This window comes from Trachinotus anak, unplaced genomic scaffold (assembly GCF_046630095.1).
Source record: "Trachinotus anak isolate AG129_WGS33_773 ecotype Australia unplaced genomic scaffold, CSIRO_AGI_Tana_v1 ptg000012l, whole genome shotgun sequence".
Classification (NCBI taxonomy): Eukaryota; Metazoa; Chordata; class Actinopteri; order Carangiformes; family Carangidae; genus Trachinotus; species Trachinotus anak.
Genome location: NW_027273863.1, coordinates 1,573,163 through 1,587,458, shown reverse-complemented (window position 1 = coordinate 1,587,458; position 14,296 = coordinate 1,573,163). Strand labels below are relative to the sequence as shown.

Genomic DNA, 14,296 nt, shown 5'->3' with positions numbered 1-14,296 from the left:
GCCACATGCTTGTTTTCTTCTGGCCCAGTATAAGCCCGGTTCCATAACCCGGATACAGCATGTTTGTCAGATGCTGCTTCCACGTCTGGACCACTTTCAGTGTACACACAGAAAATCTTCAGTCAGTCAAAACTGGAGGATGACAGCCAGACTGTGCTGTTCACTGGAAGTATATGGGCCAGGTTTGGGGCATAAGACCAAGACATATGTTAGTCCAGAAGTTTCATTTTGCTATCTGGGACAGCAGCATTATAGCAGAATGAAAATGAGGATAAGCACCATATTCAAAAGGCTTTAATAGCTTTAACAGAACAAAACTGGACTGATTTTACTGTTATAAACAGAAAAGTTGAAACACTTAATAATCTATGTTAATCTCCAAAACTCAACAGAAAGACCTTTAGCAAATATAACATGCACACACTCCATGAACAGTGCCATCAGTACTGGTGCCACACCAGTACAGCTAGTGGAACAGAAAAAGGATCCCTGACCAACAATAATCCGACTGTTGCAACACATATTGACGTGTTCTGGGTTAAAGAATAGATCTGGAAATATTCCACATTTTTAAAAACCAACACTTAGTTTGCCTCTCAATATTTTCAGACTTCCCTACTGTGCCCAAGCACATGCCCACTGGTACCTACTGAACACATAAACCTTTTTAAAGTGGCTCAGAAACTGTTCCTGGAACAGCTGGCAACTGCAGTTGTTAGAAAACTTTACTCAAACTGAGGAAATAGTGCATTTGCCGGACAATGTTTTCAGCGTCAGATGAATACACAGTTGGTGCTGGTGTGTCCTGCATCAGGACAGTGTGTGTGTTTAATATTTTTTTGGAAAACAATGGAGCTCTGTGGCACAGAGGAGTAAGTTGGTAGGATACATTCAGGGTCGGATTTGTCGACTGTGAGGAAAAACAGAATTCCACCAGACTTTAACCATTTCCCTGTATTTTCACAGTAATCTGATTTCTGCTGTGCACGTAAACAGTGTCAGTGTCTTATGCAAAATTAAATCCAGGATGGAGAACTTCTACAGCCACTTCAAATGTTAATACATGACATAATCATGACAAAGTGCCTCTGAGTGCTACCTGTTGGACACAAGACATTAAATTCTTCAAGATTCAGTGCAGCAGCATCTGATGTGTCATTTTTCATGTGGTCGTCTTTATCAAGCAGAACATCCACTGTTGACACGTGTTTGTTAAGAGGCCTGTGGTTGGCAGTCCAGAGTCTCAGAGCTGCTGTTCTCGTAGTCTTTGTGTAAGTCCAGTGGTCCGTACAGGGCTTCCAGCACAGCCAATACTCTGCTCTGGACTGAGTCCACCTGCTCTACTGGGCAGTACTCATCTAGACTGGACCTGGAAACACACACATAAACAAACACAATCAACCTTTCTTTCCGTACGACTACACTTTTCACAAGACAAGCTAAATTCAAAAACCAGCTCCAGCTCTTTAACATTGTGTGGCTGTATTATTCACCTGGACATGGTAACCAGGGTAGGTTTGGGCAGAGGTGCCAGAAACAGTTGTACAGCTGAGATGAGTCCGTCGATCTCCTCATCGGTGCTGATGTGGTGAGGCAGCTCGACAGTGTCACAGGTTAACCCCGCCTGATGGACCTGTGAGGACCGGATGGAACAGTTGGGGAGGACAGAAGGAGGAGTTACACCACTAGCATGGCTAAAAATGAATAAATGTATTTTGATTAAAACAGCTATACCATAATATATAATAATAACCACAGCACAACTGTACAGTAATACATTATCTATCATTACAGTAAGTTGCTGTGGTTGTCATAGCAGTGGTGCATTAACATTATTCTTACCATCTCATAGTCGGGGCATGGGTTTCTTGACTTCAAACTGAAGACCAGCTGGGCTAATGAAGCCATACTGAAAATACAGATACAAAGAGTAAGATAACACACTCTGACCACGTCCAGAATCCCCTCCCTGTTTACTTTAAAGGCCACTATATGTATCATGTGTTGTTATATTTGAGTGTCTGAATTCTGAGAGACAATCTTCTGCTCTATATAATGCCCACACAAATGTTCAGCTAACAATCCCACAGTGCTGTGTGCTACATTTTAGAGGTGCATAAATTACAGTTATGGAACTCTACAGCTGTCAATCATGACAAAAATTATTGTGATTAATAAGAGTCAGAAATCTCAATGTACTGCTCACTACTGAGGAGGCTACTGAGCATCTATTATTACATAATCATCCCAGCACACACATGATTGACTGGTCGGACCTGCTCTCAGTAATGTATGGGTGTTTACAAACTATACTTAAGTGACGTCTCTATAATCCTGATGTTAGTGTTATTGCTGTTAGAGTTGCATAACTGTCACCTTGATCAGATTATTACTAAAGGCCCTTTTCACAGCAGACACAGGTGTAATTAGTAACACTGACAGTTCATTTCTGCCAGATCCAGAGACAGACACGGTAGTTTATTCAGTGGTGAACAGGAAGTTGAGATTATTGTCATTTTGTGTCAGTAATTTGAACATCTCTACGTAGGTGTTAGCTTTACCCAGGGTTGCTGGCCCAGCGTGTAACCGTCTCTTCTCCATCATCCTCTAGAAGATCAGCAAATGCTGCCTCCAGATCCTCTAGCTGATGTATACGATGATCCACACACTCATCCAGCTCCTCCTGGACACACATACATGTTCATACACAGCTAATGTTCATTATCAAACCAGGACAAACACTCTACACACTGTCCTTGTGGTATGGCTCTGAAAATAAAGAGCAGTCCCTAAAACAGCGGGGCCCATCATACAGCAAAGCTTATGCTCCCACAGTTACCAGTAACAGTCAGAGTAGATTGTTGGCTGCACCACAACAGTGGGACCAGCCCTGCAATCACAAATGTCTGTGACTGAGTGACAGAGTTGAGTGACCATAGCTCAGCCATTGGTCAGCTGAATGCCATGTGACTGAACTGGCATTGACCACTGCTCTTTCAAAATGAACTGGTGCAACAGTCCATTAGGAGGCGTTCACAGTCTGCAGTGTTGCCAACCTAACACATTTGTCGCTAGATTTAGAGACTTTTTTTTTCTCAATAAAAAACTTGATGTCAGTTGTTTAAAATCTAGATATTTTTCTGAAACATTTACTGTTTTATATTCTGGTGGTACACTCACTCATCACAAACTCACTTGTGTGGCAACAAGTACTTACAAGTAATTACTACATACTGACACTCAGTGTACTGTATGTACACTGTTCTGTTACATGTGCTTGTATATAGTCCTCCCAGATACATCATTACTTTCTTATATGATCACCCACACCTGGTGAGGTCTGTGTTTACAGTCCTACTGTGTGTTTGTTTAGAAGAAGGTGGTTGGTGGAGGCGGACGGACTGTTGTGTAATTGTTTGCTGAAATCCATTCAGACATTAAAAAGTCTGACCTTATCAGCGTCAGGGCTGGGTCCTCTGAAGCTGTAGAGCTCCTTCAGGATGGCATACTCCTCCTTCACACAGAGACACAGAGCGAGGGTCAGTTCAAGACAAAGATGGTTTGTAATGTGTCTGTTTTTAGCTAATACACAAGCGACAGACTGGATTCAGTGTTGAGTAAAAAAGTGATTGTGTTCATAAACTTGTCTTAAACAGTTCTTATACATCTGATCAAATCCTGTTGCTGACTGTAGGTCAAACCAGAACAATCACATTCATGCATTTCAGGGCATCTGTGATGTAACATAATGATGTGACGTCTGAAGAGGTAAAATATGAAGCATCCTCAGGAGGCTTTGGCATTTTACCTACATGTTTAAGATAAACTGGTGAACCTGCTGAGCCTCTGGAACTTCAGACTAACATTTTCAACAGAGTTGGTGTTTTGAGTTTGTGTTTTTCCATTCAAACAGCAAGCTCTGTTGACTTGGAAGATGAGCCATGCCTACAGTTTCTCTCCACATACAGCTGATTATCACAGTTCATAATGAGTCACTGTTTCTAATCAAACGGCTTCAGAAAGGTACTGATCACATATTCTTGTTATTTGATGGCTCACGTTTTTTACTTAAATGTGAACAATTTATACACAAATGTGAATTTTCGATTGATTTTACAGAATCCAATTCAGCTTTCCGGTGTGGCCTGTTGGATCCTGACAAGTCTCAACTTAGCTCTGGGGAGGCATCAATCAGACAGACAGGTAAGGCAGGGAGAGAGAGAGGACTCAGCCTTAACACATGGTACTCGTTCTACCAGCTGAGCTACCAGTGCACTACCTACCTACTCATTTATTTTCACTTCTTATTTTTCTTCTTCTTTTTTTTTTTTTTTTTTTTTACTGTGCCAAGCCTTTGATGTGATTCCACTATGTTTTTTGTGATGGTTTTGTTTTTGTTTGTTTCCAAGTTGGGGGAAGTGAATGAATAACAGTCACTATCAATTCAAATTATTATCATTATTATCTGTTCATGTTCAATCAGTAATTTCATGATGATTTTATGAACTGAAAATACAGTAAGAGTCCTCAGTATTTGTAGATATTTGAGTTCAGGCTTGATTAAAAACAGTGTAGTGGCGGCCCGGTGGTCAAGTGGTTAGGGCGCGTACCATGTTGATGCTCTTAGCAGGGCAGTCACTGGTTCGACTCCCGACCGGTCCGACTCTTTCCTGCATGTCATTTCCCTCTCTCTACCCCCTTTCAGTCTCCACTAAGCTATAATAAAAGCATAAAAAGCCCCCAAAAAAAGCCCAAAAAAACAAAAAAAAAAACAGTGAAGAGGTGCGTGATGCGTGGCAGAGGTGTGTGGTGTGTGACCCAGTGCTGAGGGATGTACCTTTGTGTATAATTCCTTGAAGGGATTCTTACATGAGAAGAAATCCAAGTCAATGTCCAGGATGTACGGCTCTGTCTCAACTACAAATGCAGATATACCCTTGACAACATAACTGGTTGATCCTTCATCCTCCTCCTCCTCATCAACTCCCAAGCCTGCTCCCTTGCTCCGCTGCTCTTTGTTGACATTGCTGCCCTCTGCTGGTTGCAGTGAGTCAGTGGCTGTTGAGAGGGGCTCAGAGCAGCTGGCCTCCCCAGCCTTGTTGCACTTTGTCCGTTGTCTCTTGGCGAACCACCTCTGCACGTTCTCCTCTGTCTTATTCTCTGAAATCAAGAATCAGATGAAACAGCGTAAGACTGTGGAAGATGAAAATTTGTCCAGTCTCATCAGGGAACTGAAGAAATAAAAGATATGATACTGAAATCAGAGGAAATAGGACAGAAGAAAAAAAAACCTAAACTAAATTCAAACATTAAAAGGGAGAAAAGGAATATGATCAAAGATAAAATGACAAAGAAAAGAATTAAATTAAATACTCATCTGTACAGTTAATTTGGCAATTTTTTTTAACACTGGATGCCCTTCCTGATGCAACCCTGGGTAATTAATAAAGTAATAAAACAATAATAATATATCTGTAGGTATCAACAGGGGATGGACATGAGACCACCACAGCCCGGAAAACACCCTGCATGTAGTGTCAGTGCCTCCTTTTTAAGCTTCATCTGAATTATTGTTACAGGTTACAAGAAGAAAAAAGACGCCTTGATGACTAACCAGTGTGGTTTTAAGGGCTGACTGACATCCTTATTGTTTATTCCTTTAAACTTTGGCAACCTCTTGTTTTCCTGAAATAAAACTTTTTTCCAAACACACTGAACAATGTCTGTAATGTGTGTAGAAGTACAGAGGGCTGGGTACAGGGAGCTGCAGCCTCCCAGCAGCTTTGGCTGAACTTCAGGATGCAGAGAGATGACTGTGGACTTAAATGTGCCTGGGTCTCACATTTCTTACAGTGTTACAAATACAAAGAAATTGTACAAATGCACATTTGGGCATGTGAGTATATTTAGCCTACCCTTTAAAGAGGAGATGAAGACTGCATGCAGATGTGGGTCTATACAAGGAAGGCAGTGTTTGACAGGATAAGAACTTAATTCAGCATGTTTGGCTATTCATATTCTATAAGAGTGCAATCTCCATCCTCTGCATAAACTAGATCATAGGTTTGACAAAGATGCCTGGATTCACTAAAGAGAGTTCTGATCAATACATCCTATTTGTGATCAGACTTAAAATAATCAATCTGTATTATTTTTATATGTGCAAAAAAAGAAAAAGGGGAAAATGAAACAGGAACAGTAACAGCTCCCATTGTTTTAGAATGACTCAACATGGAGAAGGAGGGTAGTTCACTTCAGTCATCAGTGAAAAAAAACAGTGAACTCTCAGGTCTCAGGAGTGAAACAATCAAATGAAAAATAAAAAATAAGAAACACCAACAGTACAAAAACACCCACGCTGTGGACATAGAGATGACCAGGGGAAAGTATGAAGTGAAACTATACTGAACGAATATGACTTATGAAGGGAAAATGAACATACTTGTGAGTGATAGATGACTGGGTTTGACAGGATTCACTTTGAGCACATTCAGTCTGAGAGGTTTAGAGTTCTCCAGCTGCTCCTCACTAACATAAAGACCATCACTGAGGAAGTAGTTGTCTGTACTGGTCACCCTGCAGGTAGAGGAGAGGACGGACACAGGCAGAGGAGAAGAAGAAGGCGCACAGTTCATGAATGCTACATCATGAAGCTAACTGAAGAAGTTCAGTATGTTTCTGTTGCAGTGTTTCCTACCTGATGGTGGTGGTGGAGGAGTCTCTGCCCACAGCCATCCTGTGCTCTCCCTCTCTGATCTGCTGGGACCAGTATGGATGCAGCCATGCAACACAGGACACATGGCCGGCATACACCATGGGCATTATCCAGTTTTCTATACTCAACTCACTGAAAAAAAAGGAAACATAACTGTAAGATGCTGGGGGGTCCAACACAGTGACAATCTGACACTCTTCCATTCATTTCACCAGAATGTATAAAACATTTATTCTGTGCAGGGCTGCAAGGGACTGGAGCATTTAGCATCTCAGCATGTACTGGGTGAGGCGGACAGGTCTGCAGTCTGCTTCAGCAATTATCCTGTCTTTTATATTTTAAAGGTCTAAGTGCTTCACATATACATACTGTAAAGAATCAAAACGTTCAATCCATGGAAAAGTGCACGCAGCCCATATTCACAAACTGGGCCTTAAAAGGAGCCGTCAGGACTTAAAAAACTTGAAACAATGAAACAGTCATCAACCTCAGCTATGCCCCAGTGTTTCCCGTACACAGAACCATCCTGTGGCGGTGCGCCACATCTCCGCATTCATCTCCGCTCTTTCTCTGTCATTCTCGGACACACACAGACACGCGCACACGCACGCACGCACACACACACACACACAGACAAGTGCGCATATGCCAGCGGTGCACGGGAAAATCAACCACTGTTCATCACTGGTGCATGCACACACACTCGTCTGCAGACACTCTGCAGACAATGACTGACTCCACCGACCGCCACGACACTGTGACACCCAACGGTGTCAGTGGAGCACCACAGATTGCTGCCTGGTCTGTGGGAAACACTGATGCCCACTGCACAGCCCACCCAGACCAACCCAACCACCCATTCAAATAAAACACTGGAAAAGTGTAAAATATGGGACCTTTAAAGGACTACATTTTAAAAATCCAACAGCAACTTGACTTTCCAGAAACAATTTCCCTTATACAGTGGATCATGGATTTTCAAACTGTGAGCCCCCCCCCCCCGGGGCTGAGGGAGAGATGAGGAAAAGATCCTGCATGAGGTGAGAGGAACAGGCACAGAAAAGGGTTCTAAAAACAACAGGATGTTAAGTTTTTGTAGTTCGGCCCATCGATTCGGCCTTTTTGTCAACACAGTCGGCAGCTGGAGCTACAGCTGTGGCTGTGACACACAGCTCATGGAGGTAATTAAGGTTGTTTAAAACCTTTGTTGCAATTAGGGCCCGAAAATCATACTCCCTCTAAAACCTGCTTAGAAATCAAAGAAGAAACACTGATTGTAACTTCTGAATCACCATATTGTTCCATTTTCTTCAGTGTCGAAGTAATCCCTCCATCCTGTTCACTCAAGTTGTAGCTCACCGCTAACTACAGGACTCCATGGCAACATCATTCTTCTCATTTATATTCTCCAAATCATTAGCCAAGATAAAGACAACAACAGCTGTGACAAAAATAATTTCAGCAGGGGTGGGTGCCCACAGTGTCAGGCGTTGAAAACCCCTGCTCTATATAATTCATATGTTTGATTGTTAATACAAATATGTTTTCAGTGGGACTATTTCTTCAGTAAAAAGTAGGATCAATTTGGGAGATTGATAACACATTTATTGTGAAGCAGCCTTGGGTTCCTGTGTGGTTTGTGGAAACAGACATGGACACTGAGGCGCTGTTTTTCAGTGGATGTGGATTTTACATACTGCAGGGAGGTATGAGGGAGAAGGAAACAGTCACAGTGAGCTGATCAGAGTGAGAATGAAATGAGCTAGGTTGCTACAAATTGTCCTACCTAAACAGTTTCTCCTTATCAAAGACTGTGTCAGCAGACATGTTGACAGGGATCAGCAGATCAGGATGGGAGTCCAAGTGAACCATCTTTATGTTCTTCGCCGGGAGGTGTCTCGATGCAATGGCACGGTAGATGTGACACACCACCTGGTCAAAATACAGTTGAGTGAGCTAATTTAAGTTATCTGATCTGTTTTTTTTTTACTCTTCAATTTTCAACAAATAAAAAAAAAAAATACATAAATGTACAAACATACACAAGACAAATACCACAAATGAAATAAAACACAACACTAATTCAAGTAGTATGCCAGGCTCCTGGTACAGCACATCCATCACTTTCAAATCCCCTGACCCAGTAAACTTTCCAAGTTTGTATGTTCAGGAGAATTAATTAAAAAACAAACAGCTCTTGTTTTCCCTCAGCAGGTCATTTTTTTCTAAGGAGGAACATACAGACAGTTCCTTTAACTATTTACCAATACTTGGTCAGTTTACATTTTCCCATGATAATGCCATCCTCTGTTTTTCATGTAACAAACATATACAAAGATCAGCACCTTCTTTCTTATATTGTGTTTTTAATAAGAAAAACTTGGACTCTACAGTTCATTGTACTGAAAAAAAATCTCTTCTGTCATACATTTTTCCTCCTCCCAGAACTTGTGCATCTTATTCCCCACATGATGGAAACTGTTCTCTTGTATTGTCCACATTTAAAACACAAATCGGGGAGGTTAATATTAAATTTATTTTGCTTTAGTAATCTGGAGCACTTACCATCATTATCATTACTCTCATCATATGAAATGTCTTCCTGTAAATCTTCCCTCTAAACTCTAAATTTAGCTTCAGAAGACTCGGGGAACCCAGATATAAGTAAGTCATAAAATCCAGGTATTATTCTGTTTCCTGCACAGTCCTTAAAAACAGTTTGTATATTTAACTTTGATAACAGATTTGAGGGAGGAGGCAGCGAGCAATTTGGGAAATACATTCATATCAAAATATTGATTCTTCCGGTTAAGGAGACTGATAGAGGTGTTTAATTACTAGGCTCTTGCTTGATCTTGATCTTGATTCCATAATAGAATCGTAATTAGAGTTGAGTACATATTTTATATTGGGTATGTTTACACCTAACCCAAATCTGTAAAATAATTAGCAGATGGATTATGTCTCTTTTTAGAATTTAGTTATGGAAGATGTGGAATTATTAATTCTGTAGCCTAAAAATTTACTCAATTTATTGATCACTTCTAACAAGGCTGGAATGGACTTTTCCAGGTCTCTGAGTAAAACAATGACATCGTCAGCATACAAAGAGATATGGTGGCCTGTTTGGCCCATAGTTGTACCAGTGATCCCTGAGTAGGACTGTACAGCCATGGCCAGGGGTTCTATTGCTATTGTTAAAAAAAAGTGAGGATAAAGGGCATCCTTGATGGCATCTTTTGTGGATCTTACTTGGTTTTGATATTTTATTACTCTTAAGTATATCTGCACCAGGGACAGTGTATAACATTTTATCCATTTGCAAAAGTTTTCCAGGAAAGTGTTCAAGGACATCAAAGAGACCAATCAACCCTACTGAACACTTTCTCAGCATCTTATTGTGAAACCCTTGGCGACCCTTAATAAACCCATTTTGATCTTTCTCAGTTATCCCAGGAAGAAAACCCTCAAGCCTTTTAGCAAGAAATTAACACCTTCATGGTTGAATTAAAAAGGCTTATTGATCTTAGATTTTCACCTCTGTTGCAGGGTTTCCTAAATCGCTGTCGACCGATGAATCAGGCAGCCATAAAATTGACTCTTGTTGGCGACGCCTGATGCAGTAGTAATTACCAAGCTACGAGCACGACAATAACAGATAAGAGAGCAATAAAATAGCCAAGATGGAGAAATTTGCCCAAGCAAAAATTGGCAGCTTAGTTGCAGCATTTGATAAAATGAGTCTGGGCTCAGATTACTGGAGGTTCAGGATAATTTAGCCCCGATTCACCACTTCCTACAAATGGAGGAGAATTCTAGCTCATAAGCAAGCTGGTACAGGTTTTTAGTTACAGATCCTTTTCACTGATGGGATACTGATGAGGATCACAGTGATCATTTCAAACTGTCTGATGTTTGCAAAACTCTGGACGGTTATCACTCTGCTTTCTCAACTAAGGCTGCAACCAAGGATTATTCTGATTACTTTCATTAATGTGATGATTATTTTCTTGATAAATCAATTTATCATTTTGTCAGTAAAATTTCACAGAATGAAGCAATTTTTTCATGTAGAATGTTTGTGCTAAAACAGATGACAATCTGTTAAATCCCACTTTCCAGTAAATTACAAAAACAGATCTGATTAAATTGTCCCTTCATAAACGTTCAGTTATAGTGTAAGTCACATTTCAGTATAATGTGGCAATATATCTCATTTAATTGTTTTCCCGAGTGGGACCTGGTCACATTTTGGCCTGTCACTGTATTTGGCTAACGTTACAGCTAGCTCAGGAGGCAAGCACACAGGCAGTGGTTTTGATCATTTTAAGCGCAACTCTTGAGAAAAAACACGGTGGTACAGTTGTATATTAGAGCTCCACTGACACAGAAAGCAGCCTTACGTCGTGGTGGTCCTCCACTATCCACACCGGCAGCTCCTTGTAGAGCCTCTTCAGCGGTGCACAACTCATCCTAACAGGCGGAACTAAGGTTTGCTCCGGCCGTGAAAGTGACGTCATCATGAAACGTGACTTTAGCGAATTAACGCTGCGCTTCGCATCCGCATCTGCATCCGCATCTGCATCCGCATCTGCATCTGCATCTGCATCTGCATCTGCATCCGCATCTGCAGCAGCACACTGTCAAACTGTTTCGTCAGACTTGGTTTGATATTTCCACCCAGCGGAAACAGCTGAAGCCATGCAACTACATTCAACAAGCCGGCATGAGGAAACTACCGGAAATGACGCCGACAATTGTTTTTATGTCCGGGTAGAAACAAGCGTCAGGATAAGTGATTCCCTGGGTCAAATGATATTTAAAAAAGGAGGAAACCGGAGACAAAATTTTGAATGTTAGGTAGCAGCCGGCAGCTTTTTGATAGATATCTAGAATCTAATGCTTATTAACAACCAGTTTTGAGATGTACCTTTTCCAGCATTTTAAATGAACTGTTACTACACAACAAGTTCCTTTTAGCATACAAGGGCCATGAGCATTTCTACTTAGAGCTGATGCAAAGGCAACTGTATCAGAATGTTTTATTACCAAGTAGGTTTCCACATACGAGGAATGTGTTTTGGTGTTTTGGTGAAAAGCTGTTAACATAGTAAGAAGGAAAAAATGTACATACACAAAGATGAACCGTATGTTGTAGTCTGCTTATTACTTGAGAGAGGCTGAATCTTGATTATTTTGTTTTTGTTTTGTCTTCTTTCTTCTAGATTATATATGTTTATATACTAAATATTTAAACTGCCCTTCAATGTGTTCATTTAATATCACTTAATTCCTAATTAATTTATTACATGTAGAACACAAAAGTGCCACTGATTAGTTCTACCTCTAAGACGACTGTGTTTCAGGCAGGAACCAAAACAGCAGGGTAGACAACTAGAAACTGAACTGATGATATGAGGCAGATACAGCAATAATATACAGTTTATATCATGAACTGAATGACCTTAGTTCAAGAATATTTTTCATTATAATATAATTGTAATGACTGGAATGTGAAAGGTAGTACCACAGCAAATTATCACTGACTACAAAGTCATTGGTTTAGTCTCACTGTTGTTTTCATGATAAAGCTCCTAAAATCCACTGCACACTATTACCTGTACAGGAACAAAGAGACGGTTAATGACTTGTTGGTGCAAATAATGGAGCATAGCAAATAGACTTTATTCTCAGGAGTTGGTCAAGACCAAACCAGAGCTTAAAGGAGGGTGACTATTTAACTATGTGTAAAATAGCAACTGGATGTTAACACAGCCGTAACATCTTTATTAGGTAATATGTCAAGTGTTGTTTACAGCCTGCTCTGCTGACCCCAAGTGGCAGAAAAAATAAAACAGATATTACTGCTTTAAAATGGCCTCAAACTGAAATAACAGACTATAAACTTTAAACTTGATTATTAAAGTTACAGGTCAACAATTTTAATTCAGTTCAATTCTGCTACAAAACTACAATGTCTCATGTATAGGAGATTAATTCACTGAGTAGCTGACTTTAGAAATGAAACACAGGAGTCGATGGTGATAATGAAACTAGGAGAAAGGCTGTGAAAACACAGAAAAATACATCATAAAAATAAATAAGCTTCCCATCAGCTTGTGTAATCAATAACTCATCCACCTCACACATACACACAAACGGAAATTTAACTTCTGAAAACCTTCTTCTTTATCATCTTAGAGACCAACTCTGTCAGTGGAACCAGCGTTCCCTGTATGGATGTGTGATGGGATTTATTCAGCATGTGTGTGAGCGAAAGTCTGCTTACCTTTGATCTTGGTGGCCTCTGAGAGCAATGGAAGGCTTTGATCTCTCCCCATCCTCTCCTTTTGGTTTGGACCACAGCCCATAGGAGATGACAGCAGGACGATGAGTGGAGGTAGCAGAAAGAAGAGGGATGAGTGGAGCGAGGAAGAAAGACAGAGAAAAGAGCCAGATTAAAAGTACTGCAGCAAACGCTAAGACCTCCTCTCAGGGTGGAGCTGATGCTACCTGCTGTATATGCCTCGGTACCTTGACATTAAAAAAAAAAATCTTTATTTTCTCACCTCTACTCCGTGTCTATGCCTGGCAGTTCTATCCTCACCATTTATGTTTTGTTTGTCCAGATTTTGAGATATTTGTCTCCGGGTTTTCTGTCTTCATCCCAATACAGTGGAGTGAACGCAGCAATGAAAATAGTCAAGAAACCTCACACTTTCTCTGAAAAATCCACACAACACACTGGCAGCAGTTTTTGTAGGGATTATTTCTTAAGTAGAAAGCAATTCCAAAAAATGAACAGTATAGGAGCTCAGAAAAAGGGTTATGGTTGAGGTTCAGTCTGTAAAATGCTGATGACCACAGTTTCAAAACTCATAAAAGATCATAACAAGATAATAATGATAATAATATATTTTATTTATATGTGCCTTTCAAGGCACTCAATGACACCTTACAACACACAGTAAAAGAAGATAAAATAGCAAGTACAGGGCATAAAATACAAAATAAATTACAGTAAATATAATTGTATAGAATAAAGATGATACTCTTGTGTTGGAGTTAATCAGAAAAGGAAAGTTTAAACATTTAAACATACAACAATATCTGATGTTAGGAGTCTTTACTAACTTTCTGCTGTGATGATGATGATTCTGCTATATTTGCTTTTGTCTGCACTTGTTTCATTGTCTGTACCATTTTCTTTCCTTTTTTTTTCATTAACAGGAAATTATTCAAGTAGTGCACTGACGAAGAACAATCAAACTGTGACTTGGGAAGGGGTCAAGGAGAGTGAAAATATTTTGCCAAAGATTCAGTAACTCAAGTTTTTGTTTTCCAAGATGTTTCTGGATCCTTCTTACAGTGAAACAAAAAGTGAGAAAAATCAAGTGTAATATCAGGTTTTAGTCAATTCTACTCCACTGCTGCCCTCATAATCAGCTCTGAACACCTTGGAGTTTTTTCTCCCTTGAATATTTGTTAATAAAAAGTTCCTGTTCAAACAAGAAGATCATCTTCTCAGTTTAATTAGGCAATGTTCAAATCCTACTCCCTTAAGTCCATCTTAAAATAATC

The 14,296-nt window shown here is 40.2% G+C and overlaps 1 protein-coding gene across 2 annotated transcripts; it reads right to left on the bottom strand.

Moving 5' to 3' along the window:
• Positions 1-276: 276 nt before the first annotated feature.
• On the bottom strand, positions 277-11,459 carry cunh5orf22 (chromosome unknown C5orf22 homolog). Of its 2 annotated transcripts, none has more exons than XM_071492000.1 (10): positions 11,102-11,459; positions 8,502-8,647; positions 6,698-6,847; positions 6,443-6,576; positions 4,838-5,160; positions 3,452-3,514; positions 2,562-2,683; positions 1,843-1,909; positions 1,494-1,633; positions 277-1,369 (listed from the first exon to the last, which is right to left on the bottom strand). In XM_071492000.1, the coding sequence occupies exons 2-10, from the start codon at positions 8,585-8,587 to the stop codon at positions 1,213-1,215; spliced, it is 1,242 nt and encodes a 413-aa protein (XP_071348101.1). In that variant the 5' UTR covers positions 8,588-8,647; positions 11,102-11,459; the 3' UTR covers positions 277-1,212. The 2 variants fall into 2 exon arrangements, with proteins under 2 accessions (XP_071348101.1, XP_071348100.1); XM_071491999.1 differs by having other exon boundaries at positions 11,119-11,459.
• Between the last annotated feature and the right edge of the window lie 2,837 nt (positions 11,460-14,296).